This window comes from Heteronotia binoei, chromosome 1 (assembly GCF_032191835.1).
Source record: "Heteronotia binoei isolate CCM8104 ecotype False Entrance Well chromosome 1, APGP_CSIRO_Hbin_v1, whole genome shotgun sequence".
NCBI classification, from domain to species: Eukaryota; Metazoa; Chordata; class Lepidosauria; order Squamata; family Gekkonidae; genus Heteronotia; species Heteronotia binoei.
In genome coordinates this window covers 197,299,502-197,322,736 of record NC_083223.1, presented here as the reverse complement: position 1 = coordinate 197,322,736, position 23,235 = coordinate 197,299,502, and the positions used below count along the sequence as shown (strand labels likewise).

The 23,235-nt window shown below is 43.8% G+C and overlaps 1 protein-coding gene across 1 annotated transcript; it reads left to right on the top strand.

Annotated features, from left to right (window-relative positions):
* The first annotated feature begins 361 nt into the window (after positions 1 to 361).
* LOC132587225 (protein FAM177B-like) lies at positions 362 to 14,919 on the top strand. Its single transcript, XM_060259484.1, has 5 exons — positions 362 to 844; positions 4,093 to 4,245; positions 6,065 to 6,131; positions 9,740 to 9,837; positions 14,395 to 14,919. Exons 1-5 carry the CDS (start codon positions 818 to 820, stop codon positions 14,611 to 14,613), a joined length of 564 nt encoding a protein of 187 aa, XP_060115467.1. The 5' UTR covers positions 362 to 817; the 3' UTR covers positions 14,614 to 14,919.
* The last annotated feature ends 8,316 nt before the right edge of the window (positions 14,920 to 23,235 follow it).

The window sequence follows — 23,235 nt, the reverse complement described above, 5'->3', positions numbered from 1 at the left end:
CTGTCTCCTACAAATCTTTCTCTGTTAACTAACTGTAGTTTTGCATCTGCTTACCCCATCTACAGTCTGAAAAATGACAGCCCATTTTACAGAGCTGCTATAGGTACTGTGAGGAACATATATGTTGTGCAGTCTATAATAATGCCAAGTATTCATTTTGCTGGATTGACTCGGTGAGAATGACAAGTGCAAACTTTTGATGTAATTATGTGGTCCTTATGCTGGAGGATTCACTATGAGAACTTTTCAGAAAAATAAATTCTAATTTTTAAAATTCAGCCCTGTTAAGTTCCACGTAGCGATTACTTACAGTTCCTGGTGTCATTGCACGCAACTACCACTAGATGGTATAGTGTCTTGAGTCACAGAGCTTTTGTGTGCCAAGGTGTGGCTGTTTCTAGCTCTCTGGTTCGACGGGAAACGAGTAAATATACACCTACGACTTTTAACCTTGTTAAACAGAAAAGCCTTTTTAAAAGCCATTATTTTTTGGCGAAGGGCGGTGGCAAAATAATGAAAGTATTCCCTCTCAAACTGGAACTTATTGATTTCAAATAGAAATTGTCGATATTATAACTGATCCTTGCCCTCACCCTTTCCGTAACCTTTGCAACAATTTAGAAACCCTGCCCCCAATTTAAACACAGCCAGTCCTTCTCAGACAGCAGTATCCTGAAGTATTATTGTGCTCCTTTTTTCCACTGACCAGCCTCTTGGTTTCAGCAGCTAATGCTCCCAAAAGGTCTCTGCGCTGCTCTCAAGTTACTTTTGTTGTTTTCCTCCTGAGCAACTTTTTAATCAGATTTTTCTTTCTGTGATGGAAGATAGCCAAGAGATTTTAAAGGTGAGTTAATGGATTTTTTTTTGCATAGAATGTTAATACTTTTGCTAGAATTAATGCCCTGTTTAGAGTGGAGGAGAAAAATCTTAGAACCTTTACCATTTTGGAGTTATCTACCCAAATGAATGGGTTTTCTGATTTTTTTATTTAAAAAATGCTGTACTTTAGTTGTGTTCTGGCACATATAAAAATACAATGCATTTATGCATACCATTTTGAACTACTGCACTGCTTTTAAAAATCATACATTTACTTCCTCCTATACTGTACAATTTAGCTACATGTTTTAGTCTTCCAAAATGGCTTGAGGACATCTTGGGGGGGGGGGAGGTGAAGGCTAAACCTGGGTGTAGTCACTCCTGTGACTACTGAGAAGCAAACTTGCTGCTGTCTTTGTAGCCCCACTTGTAGTTTTGTTTTTAAGTGTGAAGGAATATTGGCATCTGGCAGGTGTACACACACACACAGATCTAATGAGTGTGGCACCAACTCATATAAAGTGAAGCAGAAGACTGGCATGGTTTCTTCTTGCTGTTTTGGTTGTTGTGGACTCCATTCTGTCTTGTATGCATAATGCAGGACATTCTCACTAATGTGAGAAGTGCTTTCAGGCCAAAATAAGCAGCTGAGGAGGTGTGAAATATCTATGCCATTGCTTTTCTTGTGTTCCCCAGTGGCACATGAGGTCCCATCCTGGGGGAACCACTTTGCTGAGTGTATACTGTGGACATTGGAATTGCTAGGGAAACCCAAGATAAGGTGGTGTAGTAATTCCTTTGGGCACCCAGGTACATCATGTAAATTCACAACTAAATATTATTTCATAAGGATGCCAGCCTCCAGGTGGGACCTGGGGACCCCCTGGGATAACAGCTAATCTCCAGACTACAGAGATCAGCTCCCCTGGAGAAAATGGATGCTTTGAAGGGTGGACTGTATGGCATTGTACCCCCTGAGGTCCCTGTTCTGCCCAGGCCTCATCCACAAATCTCTAGTTTTCCAACCTGAGTCTGGCAACCCTATTCCCCCGCCATTAGCTGGGGGAGACCTGGCAACCCTGTTTCTAGAATAGAGTTTATCTGTGTCTATGTAAGAATGATAGAACATGACCAATGCATTCAGAATAACCAAGATTTTTCCACTCTTCAAATGTCATAGTATGGTGATTGTAGGGATTTCCCCCTTATCCTTCAAATAATCATAATTTAACAGAAAAGCAATTGTGCAGAATCATGCCAATCTGTGTATGGAAGGTATAATTCTCCTGCATTCTTGTACTTTGGTGCAGCCCTTTCTGATCCTTGGCATGATCTGTCCTGGGACTGCAGTCCTTAGGAGAGCCAGTTTGGTGTAGTGGTTAAGTGTGTGGACTCTTATCTGGGAGAACCGGGTTTGATTCCCCACTCCTCCACTTGCACCTGCTAGCATGGCCTTGGGTCAGCCATAGCTCTGGCAGAGGTTGTCCTTGAAAGGGCAGCTGCTGTGAGAGCCCTCTCCAGCCCCACCCACCTCACAGGGTGTCTGTTGTGGGGGAGGAAGGTAAAGGAGATTGTGAGCCGCTCTGAGACTCTTCGGAGTGGAGGGCGGGATATAAATCCAATATCTTCTTCTTCTTCTTCTCTCATGGAAGAAGTGTGCAGGTGGGGAGGGGGGCGCTGGAGTGAGGAGGGACCTCATTCCTCCATCCTGTTCTGCACGCACTGCTCTGCTGAGAGGAGGTGGCAGCTTCATCCCATCATGCTTCCTCACTCCAGTTTGCTGAGCATCTCAGCTGTTCATTTGCATGGACTGTGCAACCTCAGGAGTAATTTTTCCAGAGAGAAAGCAGCAGTAATGGAGAGGAACATGGGAAAAATGTGTTTGTTCTGTACACTGATGCTATTGTACTGCCTAATATTTCTTGTCTTTGCTGGAGATAGATAAAGATGGGTAGCTGTGTTAATCTGTCTATAGCAGTAGAAAAGAGTAAGAGTAGCATCTTAAAGACTAATAACATTTGTGGCAAGGTATGAGATTTTTTGAGTCACTGAGTGAATCACAAGCTCATGCGCTAACACAAATTTTGTTAATTTTTAAGGTGCTACTGGACTCTTACTCTTTTCTACTGCTCATTTTTGCTGTAAGGACTTTGTAGTTATTTATACAAGTCCTGTAACCACCTCTGAATATCTCCTGCCTGGAAAACCCTATGGCATTGCCATAAATCAGCTGTAACTTGACTGCACTTTCCACCACCAACTTTGCAAAAAACCCTTTAAACCGTATCCTTCTCTTGCAGAAATACAAATTGGGGGCATGATCCTCATTCTGTACGGAAGACAGACATGGAAGATGGTGCTGCTAAGCATTCCTTTCTTCTCTCTGTTGGCAAATGAGAGACCAGGGACACCTTGTTTACAGACTTAAGAGGCGATAAGAGTCAAATGGGGAAACAACTTTCACTGATACCCAGGGCTTTTTTTGAGCAGGAACGCAGCTCTGGCTGGCATAGTGTCAGGAGCTGTGGCCTAATATGCAAATGAGTTTCTACTGGTTTTTCCTACAACCCCCCCCGCGCAAAACAATGATGATGTCAGCGGGAGTGGCCTAATATGCAAATGAGTTCCTGCTGGGTTTTCCCGCCAAAAACCCTGCAAAAAAAACAATGACGATGTCAGAGGGAGTGGCCTAATATGCAAATGAGTTCCTGCTGGGTTTTTTTCTACCAAAAAAGCTCTGCTGATACCCATCAGCCAGTATACCCCAATGCTGACATAGAGATGGTAATTTCTTCCACAGTGATTTTTTTTATCACATACAAGCAGAGTGATCATTTTAATTTCCAGGCACTAATCCATAATAGCCATTAGAAGTATTGCTATCATCTACAAATTTGTTCATAAAACCTGGGACATGAAACTATCTGTCTGGGAGGCATCAGCATATATCAAAGAATTGTGAGCTAGCCTGCTCCCCGCTACTGTAAGTCACTGTGTCCCTTGAAATGCTGCTCCTGAGGTTCATGGGGACACCCCCCCAATGGAACAACACTTGGTACAGTATATGGATCTACCGTAGGAGGGGGGAAATCAGTAGAAATCACATTTGTAGACCCGTCCTATGTCTCACTTGATGGTTTTCTCCATTTGATGTTTTTCTCCAGAAATCTCCATTTGTAGACCTGTCCTTCTATTTGATGTTTTTCTCCAGAAATATCCATTTGTAGACCCGTCCTTCTGTGTCTCACTTGATGTTTTTTATTTAATGAACAGGCAGAAAAAGGTGGCAGCCAACAGGATGGAAATAGAAGTTCAAAAGAAAAGACTCCAAAAAGGATCATATATTTTGCAAGTGGTGAAACTCTGGAAGAATTCAGCTCAGAAGAGGAAGACCAAGAGGAGGTCATCCATGAACCCTTTGACACTGTGAGAAATAGCAGAAGGGCTACTTCACCAGTGAGAGGGAATGAACATGTATTATGTGCCCCCTTCATGAGAAGTGTGGGAAAAGGATAACCACTATTTAATTCTGCGTGTTTGGGAACTTGTGGTGTGATTGGAGAGTGAGTGACACTTCTGATGAGCACCTAAAATGACTGTTGTTATAGCTTTAACAACCATCCCCCCATCCCTGCTAGTCCAGTTCTGTGACAGAAGGGAGAATGCAAGAGGGCAGGAGATCCTAGTGTAAGAACTACCAGCCAACTATTGGGAAGCAGGTCCAGGAAGCTGGCTGCAAAAAAGAGCCAGCTGACCCATACAAGGTCCCTTCAGAGTTCTGCCAGCTCTTCCTCTCCTCCTTCCAAAAGCAGTGCCCAGAAGGTCAGGCCAGAAGCAGTGGGTTGAAATTAAATCGAAAGTGTTCTCGGCTAAACAGTAGGAAGAATGTCCTGACAGAGCAGTTCCTCAGTGGAACATGCTTCCTCAGGAGGTGTTGGGCTCTCCTTCCTTGGAGGTTTTTAAACAGAGGCTAGATGGCTATCTGACAGCAATGCTGATACTGTGAATTTGGAAGATCATGAGAAAGAGGACAGGAAGGGTTGCATCAGTGCTTAGTTCTTGTGGCCCTTTCTTACACGCCCAGGGAAATGCTGATTGCTGCAATTTTTCTCCAGGCCAGTTTGGCAAGGGATCCTGGAGTTTTCGCCATCTTCTGGTCATGGAGCATGGATCACTGGGTGTCAGGGTGGTAGGGGGAGGTATTTTTGAATTTCCTGCATTATGCAGGGGGTTGGACTAGATGACCCTGGACGTTTCTTCCAACTCTATGATTTTATGCTCTTCGTGTGTGTGTGTGCATGTGCAGCCAGTGTAGCTGCCTCTGCTGCTAATCAAAGGCTAGGTATCTTTAAGAGATTGGGTTTTATGGTGCCTGGTCAGTTATTAAAGGTCAGTTTGTCTGGCAACAGATGGCTGACTCAGGGCGGCATCAAGCTGGCCTGGAAGTAAGCCTGGGAACCTCCAGATGGCACATGACCCACCCCTGGAACAGGGACGGGCTGCATGCACTCTGGAGGAGCTTCCAGAGAGCTTGTGTGCCTCTTGGCCACTCCCCAGGTGTTTCCTGGCCATGCAGATGGCCGGGGAAGTGCCTCAGAGTCACCTCAGAATTTAGTGGCTTTCTGAGGCAGCTTCAGTCCGACCCCAGACAAGCTGTGTGTGGAATGGGGACAGCAGGCAGATGTGCATGTGTGTACGCGCTTTTTTGATCGGCATGCTTCCTGTCCACAGGGCAGCTCAAACCGCCCATCTGTTATCACCCTTTATGTAGCAAAATACACTATCATCCTGTGGATAATTGCTTGGAGTAGTAACTAGCCTCTGAAGATAGCTCTTGTTGGTCTAGAGGTCAACAGTGGCATGAGAATGTCCAGACAGTGGCACTGTAGTGTTGCAATGTTTTATTAAATCAGGTCATGTAGAAAAATGTTCATTTTGCACCTGTTGTAAGGCTCAAGGTGCCCTATAGCCATTGTTCATAGATAAAGTAGGCCTCTACCCCAACAAAGCAGGAAAAAGGAGATATTAATTTTAATGGGAAAATTTGTTTCTTATCTTTCTATAATTTTTCTGTATATTTGAAAAATTAGATTTCACCAGAAATCACCATTTGATTACAGGTCATATATACCTGTGATCTGCCTTGTTCTCTTTGCAAGACAGAAATCTGGTTTCCCTGTTGTTGATATGCTGTTATTATGGCTGCGTTTCTCTGAGTTGTGAACTCTGTCTCATTTTTTTATAGGCCAGTCTCTCTTGGGGTGCTTACCTGCAATTTTGGGCACTTCAAGTTGCAGCAGTTTCTTTTTTTAGTAAGTATGTGTATGGTTTTGGCTCTTTTGCAGCAGTGGCTAGTTTGGTAGGATAAGAACAATTAGCATGTAATTGGCAAGGAGTGAAGACATACTCCGAGTTCTTTGGTAGTGGAAACTGGCTTAGTCTTCTTTCCTGGTGAGAAATTGTTTTCTTCCTCCTCCACCAGCCAAAAATTGAAAGGTTGATTTCCCTCTTCAGAAATCAGCCAAGCACAGGAAGGTACATAACAGCATCCCTTGGCATATATGGACAAGGTAGCCCACTCCAGCTCTGTTTTTTCTCCATATGACTGTTAATGAGCTGGAAATTCACTTGAGCTCTGCTCAGATAGTATCATAGAATCATAGAGTTGGAAGGGGCCATACTGGCCATCTAGTCCAACTTTAATGCAGGATCAACCTAGAGTATCCCTGACCAGCGTTCATCCAGCTGCTCCTTAAGGATTGCCAGTGAGGGGGAGCTCACCACTTTCCTAAGTAGCTGATTCCACTGTCAGACGACTCTTACCGTAAAAAGGTTTTTCCTTCCCACCTTTAATTTAAAACCATTATTATGTGTCCTCTCCTTTGCCGTCAACAGGAACAGCTCCCTGTCCTCCTCTAAGTGACAGTCCTTAAAATACTTAATAGAGAGCAATCATGTCCCCCTCAGTATCCTAAGAACATAAGAGAAGCCATGTTGGATCAGGCCAAAGGCCCATCCAATCCAACACTCTGTGTCACACTGTGGCCAAAAAATCCAGGTGCCATCAGGAGATCCATCAGTGGGGCCAGGACACTAGAAGCCCTTACACTGTTGCCCCTCCCAAGCACCAATACAGAGCATCACTTGCCCCAGACAGAGAGTTACAATGATATGCTGTGGCTAATAGCCACTGATGGACCTCTGCTCCATATGCTTATCCAATCCCCTCTTGAAGCTGGCTATGCTTGCAGCCGCTGCCACCTCCTGTGGCAGTGAATTCCATTTGTTAATCACCCTTTGGGTGAAAAAGTACTTCCTTTTATCTGTTCTAACCCGACTGCTCAGCAATTTCATTGAGTGCCCACAAGTTCTTGTATTGTGAGAAAGGGAGAAAAGTACTTCTTTCTCTATCTTCTCTGTCCCATGCATAATCTTGTAAACCTCTATCATGTCACCCCTCAGTTGACATTTCTCCAAGCTGAAGAGCCCCAAGTATTTTAACCTTTCTTCATAGGGAAAGTGTTCCAACCCTTTAATCATTCTAGTTGCCGTTTTCTGGACTTCTCCCAATGCTATAATATCATTTTAGAGCTGCAGTGACCAGAATTGTACACAGTACTCCAAATGAAGCTGCACCATTGTTTTATACAGGACATTATGGTACTGGCTGATTTGTTTTCAGTTCCCTTCCTAATAATTCCCAGCATAGCATTGGCCTTTTTTATGCATAGCATGCCCTCTACATGGGGCTGCCTCTGTACCGAATCCGGAAGCTGCAGCTAGTGCAGAACGCGGTGGCTAGATTGCTGTTGGGGCTCCCAATGTGGGGGCACATACAGCCTGGGCTGCGCGAACTGCACTGGCTGCCAGTTGTATACCGGATTCGTTACAAAGTGCTGGTTATTACCTTTAAAGCCCTATATGGCCGAGGACCTGCCTACCTTAGGGACCGTCTCTCCCCATATGAACCCCAGAGAGCACTGAGGTCAGCCGGGAAAAACCTGTTGAACATTCCCGGGCCGAAAGAGGTGAAGAGGTGAAGCACCCACAACCGAGCTTTCTCTACTATGGCTCCACGCCTATGGAACCAACTTCCAGAGGAAACGCGGGCCCTATGGGACCTTGAACAGTTCCGCAGGGCCTGCAAGACTATCCTCTTCCGATTGGCCTTCACTGATTAAGAGGGAAACTGCTAAAGAACTCGCCATCGTAAACGTAAATGTAATCATAGCACTAGTATATTTTATTAATTTTATCAATTTTAGAATTTTAATCAGAATTTTAATTAAACTGTCAATGTAGTTTTATTCAATATTTGTATGACCAATGTATGAAATTATGTTGTTAGCCGCCCTGAGCCTGCTCCAGCGGGGAGGGCGGGATATAAATAAAAGTTGTTGTTCTTGTTGTTTATTGCAGTTAGACACTGTCTCGACATTTTCAGCGAGTTATCTGCCACAACCCCAAGATCTCTCTCCTGGCCAGTCTTCTTCCAGACTGAACATTCCCAAGTCCCTCAGACTTTTTTCATAGGGCTTGGTTTCCAGGCCCCTGATCATCGTCGTCACTCTCCTCTGTACCTGCTCCATTCTGTTCACATCCTTCTTGAAGTGAGGCCTCCAGAACTGCACACAGTACTCCAGGTGTGGCCAGACCAAATGTAGTGAACAGCGGAACTATGACATCTTGCGATCTGGAAGTTATGCCTCTGTTGATACACCCCATGATGACATTTGCCTTTTTTGTCACTGCATCGCACTGGCTGCTCATATTTAACTTATGGTCCACCCGTACCCCAAGATCTCATTCACACACACTGCTACCCAGAAGTGTATCCCCCATCCAGCAGTATGTGTGTTTCTCATTTTTGTTTCTGAGATGTAGAGGCACTTATCCTTGTTAAATTGCATCTTGTTCACTTCCATCCACTTTCCCAGCATGTTCAGATTTCTGAGATGTAGAGGCACTTATCCTTGTTAAATTGCATCTTGTTCACTTCCATCCACTTTCCCAGCATGTTCAGATTTCGTTGAATTTTAACTCTGTCTTCCAGTGTATTCACTTCTGCTCCCAATTTGGTGTCATCTGCAAATTTAATTAGTAGCCTTTCCACACCCTCATCCAGATAATTGATAAAAATATTGAAAAGAACAGGGCCCAAAACTGAGCCCTGTGGCACCCTGCTGGACACCTCCCTTCATTCAGATGTAATGCCATTGACAACTACTCTTTGAGTGTGGTTCTCCAACCAGTTCCCTGTCCACCTAACTATCCTGGAGTCCAGTCCACAGCTCTCTAATTTACCCATCAGAACATCATAGGGAACCCTGTCAAAAGCTTTACTGAAATCTAGGTAAACAACATCAACACTATTCCCTTGATCCAGTAAGCTCATCACTCTATCAAAGGAAATTAGGTTGGTCTGGCAGGACCTGTTAGGGACAAATCTGTGTTAACTTTCCCAGATCACCAAGTTGTCCTTTAGGTGCTCACAGATTGATCCCTTTAAAATCTGCTCCAGTATCTTCCCTGGGACAGAGGTCAGACTGACTGGCCTCTAGTTTCCTGGGTCATTCCTCCTCCCTTTTTTGAAAATTGGGATAATATCTGCCCACTGCCAGTCTTGTGACAGATCTCCTGTCCTCCAAGAGGTCTGGAAGATGACTGACAAATGCTGTGCAAGCTCTTTGGGAAGTTCTTTGAGCACTCTTGGGTGCATAACATCTGACCCAGGGGATTTGTACACATTCAATGCAGCCAGGTGCTTCTCAACTACCGCTCTGTCCATGTTAACCAGCAGCCTGGATACCGTGCCTGTTATACTTGCTGTAGCAATGAAAAGGCCCAGATGATTCCCTGCTGTTAGGTGCTTCTTTATACTTAAAATTTGGGGCTCTAATTGCTTTCTTTCTCCTTCCAGCCTGTGAATTTCTTGGTGGGAAATTAGCTACATTATTTGGACTTGATCAACCCAAATATCAATATGCAATAGACGAACACTACAGAGCTCAGAGAATGGTAAGCACCATATAGTCTGGTGTGGAGTAAAAGCCTAAGGCATTTCATTTGTAATCAAGATGTTTTGGGTTGATTTGATTTTCAAGAGTTAATTATGAGCTCAGTTTCACACACAATGTAGATAACTAAGCCTCCAAGGAAGGGGGTGAACAGTGGCTAAACAAACAATAAAAATTATTTTCTTTTTCACCTTTGACTGTCTTGAGAGCTTGTTCTCTGTGGTTCAAGGAAGAAAATAGGCGATTTGCCACCCTCTGATAGTGTGCAGAATCTGCCTTCAGAGGGAGCTGCTGTTCTTTGCTTCATAACATTAACAGGTTACTAGAAAATGTTCTCATATCCTTGTTTCATGTTGTGTCTATAAGGCCTGTCGGATAAGTTGGCAAAGGAATTTCTCTACCTGCTGGCAGGTCTGGCTCAACTCTTTTTGTTGCCCCAAGCACGGCGCAGAAGGAGATGCACTCCCACCAATCATGCCAGTTTCCCAGCCCTGTCTGAAGTTGGACTTCATTGTGACGTTCATTTGTATGCATTGTAGTTGTCTACTCCAAGTCTAGGCATTCTATCCCTTCTCTGTGAAAGCAATCTTGCTTTCCCCCTCCTATGTTGTGATTTTGGGATCTGGTTACTGTGAATGGGACAATCTTGTACACTTGGTCAGCAGCATGAGGGCGGCAGGAGTCAGAGCCGTTGACAAAAGAATGGTAATGTAGACAATAATATCCTTGGTGGACTTGCTTGTTAGGAAATTACCCTGCCCAAGCACCCATCAGGTGCCAGAAGGAGGAGGTCGATGTATGCTTGTAAAGCTTTTTTTAAAATACAAGTTTTGATTCTGTGTATGTGTGTGCATGTGCACTATTCCATTACACTGGCTCCATATTGCTTTTGGAACTGAATCTCCTGGACCAAAATAGGAGGGTACACAACTGGGATACCATTTCGGATATATGTACCTGATTTGGACACAAGGCAATGTCATATGAGGCCTATATAGAACCTCTTTGCCTTGAGTTACTGATATTTATCAGAACATAATTTTCACTTGGTTCTGTATTGATAAACATTAGTATTGCAATAACTGAGCCTATGTAGAACATTTATGCTTGACCACTGAAGAAGGCCGGCAGGCTGAAACATGTGTTGTACAATTTGAAATTCTTATTGAGGCTATATTTGGACCTATAACTTTAAAACTAATTTGTAATAAATACATGTTGTATATTTATTGATTTTAACATTGGGCCTCCTAATTTGTATCCATTTAACCTTTCTAACCCAATACACTGGACCAGTTGACACTTATTCAGCTGTTATTATGAATACTTCTGTGTCTAGAGTTGGGCTATGTAGTCCAAACCTGTTCAGTGCAGAAAATCCAAAGCTAGAGTATTGCATACCTGATTACTGCTTATTTTGTGAGTTGACTCCAGCACAAGGACCCTGTAAAGTCCATACAAGGATCTCTCATCTTCCTGGCTCTCTAAGAACATAAGAGAAGCCATGTTGGATCAGGCCAACGGCCCATCCAGTCCAACACTCTGTGTCACACAGTGGCAAAAATTTTTTATATATACACACACACTGTGGCTAATAGCCACCGATGGACCTGTGCTCCATATTTTTATCTAAACCCCTCTTGAAGGTGGCTATACTTGTGGCCGCCACCACCTCCTGTGGCAGTGAATTCCACATGTTAATCACCCTTTGGGTGAAGAAGTACTTCCTTTTATCCGTTTTAACCTGTCTGCTCAGCAATTTCATGGAATGCCCACGAGTTCTTGTATTGTGAGAAAGGGAGAAAAGGACTTCTTTCTCTACTTTCTCCATCCCATGCATTATCTTGTAAACCTCTATCATGTCACCCTGCAGTCGACATTTCTCCAAGCTAAAGAGTCCCAAGCGTTTCAACCTTTCTTCATAGGGATAGTGCTCCAGCCCTTTAATCATTCTAGTTGCCCTTCTCTGGACTTTCTCCAATGCTATAATATCCTTTTTGAGGTGCGGCGACCAGAACTGCACACAGTACTCCAAATGAGACCGCACCATCGATTTATACAGGGGCATTATGATACTGGCTGATTTGTTTTCAATTCCCTTCCTAATAATTCCCAGCATGGCGTTGGCCTTTTTTATTGCAAACGCACACTGTCTTGACATTTTCAGTGAGTTATCTACCACGACCCCAAGATCTCTCTCGGTCAGTCTCTGCCAGTTCACACCCCATCAACTTATATTTGTAGCTGGGATTCTTGGCCCCAATGTGCATTACTTTGCACTTGGCCACATTGAACCGCATCTGCCACGTTGATGCCCACTCACCCAGCCTCAACAGATCCCTTTGGAGTTCCTCACAATCCTCTCTGGTTCTCACCACCCTGAACAATTTAGTGTCATCCGCAAACTTGGCCACTTCACTGCTCACTCCCAACTCTAAATCATTTATGAACAAGTTATGGAAAGAGCGGACAAATCATTTTTCACCCTCCCTCATAACACTCAAACTTTAGGTCAGCAAATCCAGCTGTCTGGCAGTAGTTTATTACAGGGAGAAGGATTTATTCACACACACACAATGCATAATTAACTGGCAGTATTATGTGTTATGAGGGAGGGTGAAAAATGATTTGTCCGCTCTTTCCATTTCAGATTCAAAAATCCTTTGTAATGTACCATTTGTAGGATATAAAAGCGGCAAAAAGGAAAAAGGTCTGCTTCAAGCCTTGGAATGACCATTGAAAAACTCAACCCCAAATATTTACTGCAGTCCTATCAGGAAGTTATTGCGGGCCAGTTATTCCACTTAACTGTTTAATAGTGATGGCTCACAGCCCAGAGTGCTCATCCTATTGAATTACCTCCATTAAACCTCTGTGTAGTCTTTCCCTGGCAAACCTTCACTGAATTAAGAACAAAATTACCTCGGCCACATTGCTGCATTAAGCAACCTGTTATTGATGGCCATAATAAGTGGTTATTTTGTTGGAGGTTAAGGTGATCAAAGGCAGTCCTGGTATTTTCTTGTGAGGCAGCTGAGCAACAAGAAGCATGTGGCTGGAATGCAGTCAGTTTGGAATAGGGGAATTTGTGAAGAGTAAAGATAAACCTTTGTGGCTGTGAAGTTCTAAGGAATTAATGAAGGAGGCTCCTTTGAAATCTGACTACATAGAAACCTTGAAGAAATTGTAGCACTCACTCACTAAGACAAATGTCTCATAATTATGCTGCTGCACTGAAGGGCTTCCAACAATTGGCTTATGACCCTTGATCATTTCTCACAAACAGTAGATACGGTTGTATACCAGTCTCTGGAATCTACAACTTCAGATCTGCAATGAGAATGAGAGTCATCTGATGGAAGAAGTCCCTGCACATAGAATACTGGCAGTCAAAAGGGAAAGGTTCTTGTTTAATCTTCCCCAAAATGCTAGTGTTTGATGTGTAGGATTTTCTTTCTTATAGGGGAACATTTCATCATGTAATCTTTCACATGGTGTCAACCATGGTCCAGTTTTACTACTTTACCTCATGTTTATGAGAATTATACCCTTACTGCAGAAACCTAGAACAGCCTTTCAGTTACACTGTTAACCATTCAAAGAACTTTTGTCACTTCTGTATCATTTGTAAACATTTGGCACATATGACAATAATCTAAATTCTCACTTTCACTCTAGGAAGACAAAATATGCCATAGCTATAGCTGTCAGGACAAAATCATAAGAAAATCCAAGCTTATAGAATTTTTAAGTTCTTCATCAACCTGTATAGTGTGCATTCACCTTCAATTAATATAAATTTGGAAGATGACTTTGGAGTTTTTATAACTATGAAACATGTCCCTAATCACATTGGTTTTAATAGTTTTTAATTGAAATTTGTACTGAGGCTCAATAATTTGTATTGAGGCTTAAGCAGGAGTTCAGCAAATTGAATTGGGAATGTAAATAAATACCAGTAGTTCAGAATAAGTGCAGAATAAGAATTCATCTGAAGAGTTTTGTATTTGCCTTGTCAGTCTCTGTACTGCGTATTAACCAAGCAATGTATAAAATGACCTATTTATGCTGTCAGTTTGTATATTTGCTCCATGTTCATGTGGTTTTCATGCAACATCATCATCACCATCATCAAGTTGCAACCAACTTATGGTGACCCCTCTCGTGGGGTTTCTAAAGCAAGAGATGAGCGGAGGTGGTTTGCTGCTGCCTTACCTCTGCATAGCAACTCTGTTTTTTCTTGAGGGTCTGCCATTCAAATACTGACCATGGCTGACCCTGTTTAGCTCCCAAACAAACTTTGGCTGGTCGGCTTGTTCAGTCTTTATGGTATTTATACACAGTCATGCTATTTATGCATTCTCATTAATCTCAACATATACAAACAACTGCAGTTATCTGCTCTGTCTAATGTAATTTAAGGAATCTTATGAATGAATGAGAAATTCTTGCATGTCAGGATCACAAGCCACTCTCAAGTCATTATCTGAGTAGCTTTGGGTTTTGTTTTATTTTTAAATAGTAGTATTCACCATTTGCCATCTGGAATATGTTTCAGGAAAGTGAAAGTGATGAAGATGGTGAAGATGTGCTAGAGATGGAGAGAGCTGTTCCACTGGATGAAAAACAGCACCTGGAAATGCAGAATATAGAATATGGGTCCCTTTGTAGCAAAAATATATCCACATTTTGTCAGAGAAACACATTTGCAAATGTCATTGAATGTGAAGAAGGTAGACTGGCAGATCAAAAATTTAACCCAGTCCCAGGAAAATAATAGCAGCGTTGTGAGTCACTGCATTTCCCCTGCCAGCAATGTCTGCTCAATGGAGGAGGGGGGAATTGTTAGGTACGTAGGAAGTGACGTCAGGATGACTTTAAAACAGTGGTTCTCAAACTTTGTTTGAAGCTTAGTGAGGATTGCTCATTGAGAAGATAAGCAATAGCAGATGATCTTTCCTAAAAGACCATATCTCCTTACTACTGTCTGCAAAATGTTGTGTAGCTGTTAAGACATGTAAATTTCTGGCAGGTGTCTATTGTGTAGAGCAAGACAATGAAAGCGAATTTTAACAGCGTCAAAGCTTGAGTCTTATGGGTGATACATCACTTCTTCACTTCATTTCCATTCTATAAGGAGGAATCAGAGTAAAGCAACAACCTGGCATCCATGGGAATAACGTTTTACCTAGTGAGTGGTATGAACTGTATGTTAGGAATGCCCTCTCACATTCCAAGAGGGGAAGAAATTCCCACAAGGCTCTTAAATACAGTCAAGGCTAAACTACCATAATGCAGCGTATGTTAACAGCATCTGGTGTGATAATTTTCTGCCTTTTTATACTTCAGTTCCACAGTATTCATATTCTCTGTAGAGTTGGTCAAAGATGTGTGTGGTACAGTGTTGCAGTGTGTGGTACAATCACCTCTAGTCCTGGATTTTATTTATTTAAAACATTTATATCCTGCTTTATCACCTCAGTCAGACTCAGGGCAACTAACAACAGAACACCATGTTGCAAGGATATAAAACAACTGTCCAGTTTCCAATATTTTAAAATGCACAGATTAAAAACACAGAGCATTTTTCAAAATGCAGATTACAGATTAGAAACAGCACAGAATTAAAAAGAATTTAGGTACCTGCCGTATTTTATTCTTCAGCATACTATACCTCTCAAACATTTAAGCAATTGCGGAGGGGATATTCTGTCTTGGGTAGAGATAGAAGATTCCAGTGATTTTACATGAGGAGGTCAAGATTCCTGGATTTGTCCTAATTCACACAGATTTTGTATTGTAAAATTAATTTTAGATTGTAAACCTGAAATAGAGTTCTTTGTATATTTGCAAATATACTTTCTGCAGTACCTAAAAAGTGTAGAGTCTTCTTAAACTATATAGACTATAGTTTAATTAACATGACATAAAGCATAACATAACATAGGGCAGAAGGTTCACAGGAGTAGTTTAGGGACATGTTTGCTCAGCCAGACAGAGCTTAGAAGTTGTTCATGAACAATAATTTATAATCTCTAAACATCTTTCAGAAAGGAAACTGTTTTTAATCCCATCTTTTTAAAAACTATTTTTTTTTCTTATTGATTTGTCTTTTGCTGTTTGTAGGTCTTTGATTCTCTGCACTTTGTTTTTTCTCCTGATTTTTGTCTCCATATTTTCTGCCTTTACTGATAAATGTATATAGGAAGGCTTTTTAAAATACACACACAACTATGCAATTCTGGGTGACTGTGAAGAGCTCACTGGAGTAAATGTGATATTTAACATATAGACTGGAACACCCCAGCTGACAAATCCCCAGAACATTGCCTCTAAGATTATCTAGACTTTCAGCTCAAATAGATACATGACATTATTTTGGATGTCATGCAGAGATTGTGCTGCTGTGAAACAAATTAAACAAGGCAAGCCCCTTCCAACTGCAACCTGCACATACTTACTTGGATGCATGTCCCATCAGACATGGTGGGACTTACTTTTGAGTATATATACACAAGATCAAGATGTAACCCCTATCTTATGCATACTGACTTGGAAGTCTCATTATAATCAGTAGGTTTTACTTCAATATGATTGTACATCTGATAAGGGTGTAGGGTTTTGTTTTCAAGAGCACACATCTCTGTTTCATCAATATGGAATAGCTAGAATATGGTTAGGTTCAGGAAATAATGGCTTGCTCTCAATAACACAAATTTAGTTCTGTTTAATCTGAATTAGCTGAAAACAGCATTTGGTTCAGTGTCCATTTTCAACATTTTAAAAAACTTAATCTTCACTAATTAGCACATCCTGGTTTTGTACCCTTGCAGTGCAATCCTATGCAGAGCCACTCCAGTCTAAACCTATTGAAATCAGTGGGTTTAGAGTACAGTAATTCTGCATAAGATTGCACTGTCAGTTATTAAAATGAACTGCAAGCACTATCCAGTTTGGTGTAGTGGTTAAGTATGCAGACTTCTGGAAGAACCAGGTTTGATTCCCCACTCCTCCACTCACAGCTGCTGGAATGGCCTTGAGTCAGTCATAGCTCTCAGAGAGCTGTCCTTGAAAGGGCAGCTGCTGTGAGAGCCCTCTCAGTCCCACCTACCTCACAAGGTGTCTGTTGTGGGGGAAGAAGGTAAAGGAGATTGTAAACCACTCTTTGAGATTCAGAGTGAAGGGTGGGATATAAATCCAATATCTTCTTCAAATGGGGAAGCCTGAATAGTCTTCAACTACACATTGTGAGCAAATGCTGTTTAAAGAATGTTGAGGGATAACTGTACTCACAAACCTGTGGGAGTTGAGGCTTTCCATCATGATCTCCAAGCAACTGTTTTTCCCTTCCTCTCTGACTTTTTTTTGCAGTGAATGCATGGCCTGAAGAAGTCTTCTGGGCAACTTGAAAGTATGCTCACTAGGGACACTAACCACCAAGCAGGACCTGGAGATCTGGTATTTACAATCAATCTCCAAACTAAATACATCAGTTTCACAGGAGAAAATGGCAGCTTGGGAGTGCAGAATCTATGGCTTTATACCCTACTGAGGTCCCTCCCCTCCCTAAGCCCTCCCTCCCCAGATTCTACCCCAAATCTCCCAGAATTACCCAAGCAAGCCAGATTTGGGAACCCTGTTTCATGACATTTCAGCGGGTCTGGGTAAAAGTCGGATCTAAACAGATTCTCATGAATTTATATGATTTTTACATTGAAACAAAATCAAATCACCATCATGCAGTAGAACAAGTCGTAGACTATAGGTTGCATCCCAAAAATCACGCCTTCACGGATTTGTGGCGACACACCAGCACAAAGACATGCTTTCAAATCACGGATCCTCATGAATTCATATGATTTTTTTTTATTAAAATGATAAAAAAAACCACCATCATGCTATAGACCTTGTCTTAGTCTATAAACAGCAACGCAGATATCAGGCCTCCAAAAATTTGTGGCATCATATTAGTGGAAAAACATGATTCCAAAGCATGCATACTGATGGATCCTAATGATTTTTGTTTTGGATGCCCCCAGGCTTAACATTAAATCATATATCATGTCCATGGGCAGAGTCTGCACCACAGAAATCGTGGATCCACAGCTTTGTGGCAGCACCATGGACCAAAAACTTGGTTTTAAACCACAGATCCTCATGATTTTTGCTTTGGATCCCCCCAAGCTCACCATCCAATCACATATCATGTCCATGGGCAGAGTTTGCACCACAGAAATCATAAATCCACAGCTTCAGGGCGGCACCATGGAGCCAAAACATGGCTTTGAAGCATGGATCCTCATGATTTTGACTTCAGGCCACCCCAGTCTCACCATCCTATCACATATTCTGTCCATGGGCTGAGCTTCCACCCCAGAAATCACAGATCCACAGCTTCGTGGCAGCACCATATAGCCAAAACATGGTTTTGAAGCATGGATCCTCAAGGATCCTCATGATTTTTGCTCACCATCCAATCACATATCATGTCCATGGGCAGAGCTTGCACCACTGAAATCATGGTTTCACGGTTTCGTGGAAGTACCGTGGACCAAAAACTTGGTTTTGGACCACGGATCCTCATGATTTTTGCTTTGGGGCACCCAAGCTCACCATCCAAACACAGAGCTTGCACCACGGAAATCATGGATCCCCAGCTTCGTGGCAGCACCATGGACCAAAAACTTGGTTTTGAACCACGGATCCTCATGGATTCTCATAATTTTTTGCTTTAGATCCCCCCAAGCTCACCATCCAATCATATATCATGTCCATGGGCAAAGTTTGCACCGCAGAAATCGTGGATCCACGGCTTCGTGGCACCACCATGGATCCAAAACATGGTTTTGATGCACGGATCCTCATGGATTCTCTTATGAGAAGACAGGAGTCTTGGAAAACATGACCAGTTTCACAATAGATCTTTATTCCTGGTTTAGCCCTGTCCCCAAGCTAATATTCTACACTAAAATAATAGAATCATAAGAGTTGGTTTATCTGATTCTATGATTCTAGTGTAGAATGTCAGTTTGGGGACAGGGCTAAGCCAGGGTTAAAGGTCTACTGCAAAACTGGTCTATGACATTGCTAGGAAATGGTGGAGGCAGTAGAAGAGACCCAACATGAGTTGTACTGATTCAGTTGAGGACAAGGCCGGCAGTTTGCAAGACCCAAATATGTCTGTTAAAGATAGTACAATTCGAGGGACATCAATTCGTAGGGTTGTCAGCTGTTAGAAACAACTTGATGGCCTTTCACACACACACTCACACACACAGTCCCATTGAGAGACCCATAAGACATGTGTCTGCTGAAGTTTATAGTAAAATATAAATTTCTTAATCTTCTGAAGCACATTACTGCAGCTCAATTTTGCAGCAGCATACTAACTTAGAATCACAGAGTTGGAAGGGGTCATAGACTCCATCTGGTTCAGCCCCCCCCCCCCCCCCAACACACACTTAATGCAGGATCAGTCTAGAGCATCCACAACAAGTGTTTTTCTGGCTGCTGCTTAAAGACTGTCAATGACGGGGGAGCTCACCACCTCCCTCAGTTGCTAACTCCACTATTGGACAACTGTTATCGATAAAAAATTTGTCCTAATGTCCAGGCCTTGGATTCAGCAGGAACTCACAGGAATGCAGCTCCTGAAGCTTTCTGACAGTTCCACCTTCTCCTTCCCATTTTGTCCATTGAATAGTAGGTGCAGTTGCATAACAATCCCTGGATGAGCTCCACCACCTTTTTTTCTACAAAATGACCCCTGCTAATGTCCATCCAGTACCTTGAAAACCTTATATACCCCGCAGATGTGCAAGACGACCTGAGCTGTGGGCTGAGTGCCGGGAAACGCCAGCAGCGGCTGGGCGGAGTGTCAGAGCAGCTTGGAGATTGTTTGGTGGAGTGGCGGCTTCCAGGGTGGGGCGACCGGGAGGCCCACGATTGAGAGGCTCCACTGTGGGGCCGGGCGGCATGTGGAGGCCTGGTGTGCTTGATTGTGGGGGCTGTTGGACTACGAACATGACCCCAAGACGGCTGCGGAATTCACAGGCAGCTGCGAGGCGCCTGTTACCAGCTGGGTGCCTGAAGGGCTTAACTGCATGGCTGGGGGAACGCTTCCACTCCTCTGGGTCTCCTAAGCTGTGCAGGGGGCCGTCTGGGGTTCGGACAGCACTACCACACTTTAAGAACAACTGCACTTTGAGAACACTTTGCACTTTCAGAACACCTTGCACCTTAAGCATTGCAGTGTTTTATCCAGCACCATTTTAACTCTAACCTATTCATACGAGAGGCTTACTCCTATTCATACGAGAGGCATACGAGAGGCTTACTCCTTCCGGGCTCTCCCGGCCCCAGAGATTAATGGCATTGAATGTGCCGGTCTGGTGTGGGGTTGGCGTACCGTCCGCCTAATGCACCAGCTGATGTCTTACTGTCCCTGATGGAGGCCGTAACAGGCTGGGCATTGGAGTACCCAAGGCTTTTGATCCTGGGTGACTTCAATGTCCATGCCGATGATGCGACCTCCAGTCAGGCAATGGACCTAGTGTCATCCATGGTGACATTAGGACCCTCCAACTTGTTACAACGCCCACTCACCACGCGGGGCACATGCTAGATTTGATCTTTGCTGTGGGAGTTTTAGTGGACAGTATTACTGCCGAAGCAGTGCCATGGTCGGATCACTATGCCCTCAAGGCTCATGTGGATGTCCCACCCCAAGCCTGTTTAGGCAGTGAGCATATTGTAGCTCGCTTATTAAAGCTTGCCAGAGGGAGCTCAGATATCCTATACGGGATATCATAAATATATCCCTTGTGGAAGCCTCTTAAAGAGGCTGTGGTCCACCCTCTCCTGAAAAAAATCGACATTAGACCTGGCTGAATTGGCACATTACCAGCTGGTCTCGAATTTACCCTTTTTGGGTAAAACTATTGAGAGGGCAGTAGCACTACAGTTACAGAGCTTTCTGGATGACACTTCTGTCCTAGACCCCCACCAGTCCGACTTCCGCCCAGGTCATGGGACGGAGACAGTGCTGGTTGCCCTTGTGGATGACCTCCAGCGGCATCTGGATCGAGGCGGCTCGGCGGCACTGATGTTGTTGGACCTATCAGCAGCGTTTGATATGGTCGACCATCAGTTGCTGACCCGCCGTCTTGCCGACGCAGGGATTCAGGGGTTGGCCTTGCAATGGCTTTCCTCTTTCCTTGATGGTCGGGGATAGAGGGTGGCGATTAGGGGTGAGTTGTCCCGGAGACACGCACTTGACTGCGGGGTGCCTCAGGGGGTAGTGGTCTCCCCGATGTTGTTCAACATCTACATGCACCCCCTTGCCCTGATCGCCCAGAGGTATGGGTTGAGTTGCCACCAGTATGCTGATGACACCCAGCTCTATCTACTGATTGATGGACGGCCTGACTGTGTCCCAGAAAATTTGGGCCTGGCGCTACAAGCTGTGGCTGGATGGCTTAGGCTGAGTAGAGTGAGGCTTAACCCAGCAAAGACAGAGGTCTTTTGCTTGAGTCATGGTGGTCCAGGAAGGGAAATTCCCCTACCGGCCTTTGATGGTGTGCCACTGGCAATGGCGCACAAGGTCAAGAGCTTGGGGTGCTGCTGGAGCCTGCCTTGATAATGGAGGCCCAGATAGCAGCCACTGCTAAATCTGCATTTTTCCATCTTAGGCGGGCAAGGCAGTTGGTCCCCTTCCTGAAGCATGGCGACCTGGCAACAGTGATCCATGCAACAGTCACCTCGAGGCTGGACTACTGTAATGCCCTCTACATGGGGCTGCCCTTGTGTCGAACCCGGAAGTTGTAGCTAGTGCAGAATGCGGCCACCCGGCTGCTATTGGGGCTTCCCAGGTGGGAGCACATTCAGCCGGGACTACGGGAACTGCACTGGCTGCCAATAGTATACCGGGTTTGTTACAAGGTGCTGGCTATTACCTTTAAAGCCCTATGGCTTTAAAGCCTATATGGCCTAGGACCTGCCTACCTTAGAGACCGTCTCTCCCCACATGTTCCCCAGAGAGTACTTAGATCGGGATCACAAAACCTATTAGTAATCCCCGGACTGAAGGAGGCCCAATTAAAATCAACTAGAGACAGGGCCTTCTCAATTGTAGTCCCCTGCTGGTGGAACCAACTGTCAGATGAAGTGAGGGCCTTGCGGAACCTTGTACAGTTCCACAAGGCCTGCAAGACTGTCCTCTTCTGGCTGGCATTCAATTGGCACCGGCTGGCACCGGTACTTAAGAGAAGTGGAAGAAGGCTGTAGCCATTAGAATAGCACCAACTCAATAGTTTGTTTTTTCTGTTTTAATCATTGTATATCTATTTTATTACCAAATATGTAATTTTAATACCTATTAATTTAATTGTTTCTGGGATTTTATGCTGTAAGCTGCCCTGAGCCTGCTTCGGCGGGGAGGGTGGGATATAAATAAAATAAAATTTAAAAAAGTATATTAAACCCTTAGGGTTTGTAGAGTCTTTCGGGATCAAGTGCCGTGTTCTACTGGAGAAAGTTTTCCTTCCAGACGTTTCGTTCTCAGCTGCAGAGAACATCCTCAGTGGCGTTGCAGCCGGAGCAGGCGCTCAGACCTTCTTGGCTGCTGTGCATTGAGTGGGGCCAGGGCTGCTGGAGAGCTGCTATTTCTAGGCTGGAGGGGGTGTGGTGAAAGGGCAATTGGTTTGTGGATGTGCCCATCTTTGATATATTAAACCCTGATTGTGAGTCTGTTCCTCTTCTGCCAACAGGAACAGCTCCACGCCCTCCTCTAAGTAACAGCCTTTGAAATAAAGAGAGAGCAATCATGTCCCCACCCCCCTACCCCGGCCTTCTCTTCTCCAGACTGAACATTCCCAAATGTTCAGACTTTCCTCAGAAGGAATTGTCTCTGTAGCATAGATCCCAGTGGGGAGCCATATGAACATATATGAAGCTGCCTTATACTGAATCAGACCTTTGGTCCATCAAAGTCAGTTATTGTCTTCTCAGACTGGCAACGGCTCTCCAGGGTCTCAAACTGAGGTTTTTCGCACCTATTTGCCTGGACCCTTTTTTGGAGATGCCGGGGATTGAACCTGGGACCTTCTGCTTCCCAAGCAGATGCTCTACCATTGAGCCACCGTCCTTCCCCTTCCTTCAGCCATGTTTTCTGAAGCAGCGGAACAAAGTTTATGTCCAGTATCATTTCTGAGTCTGTCACGGTTTTATTCCTGGTATAAGCTTTCATGTGCATACACACTCAAAGATGTCATGGGAGTCAAACTGTGACATACCATGTGCATTCCATAGCTTCACCGCAAAAGGAAGTCCTGTCCAGCAATACTTTGGAGTTCCTTGAGAATGTCAACAGGCATGTGCATGAAGGTGAGCTGGTAGACAT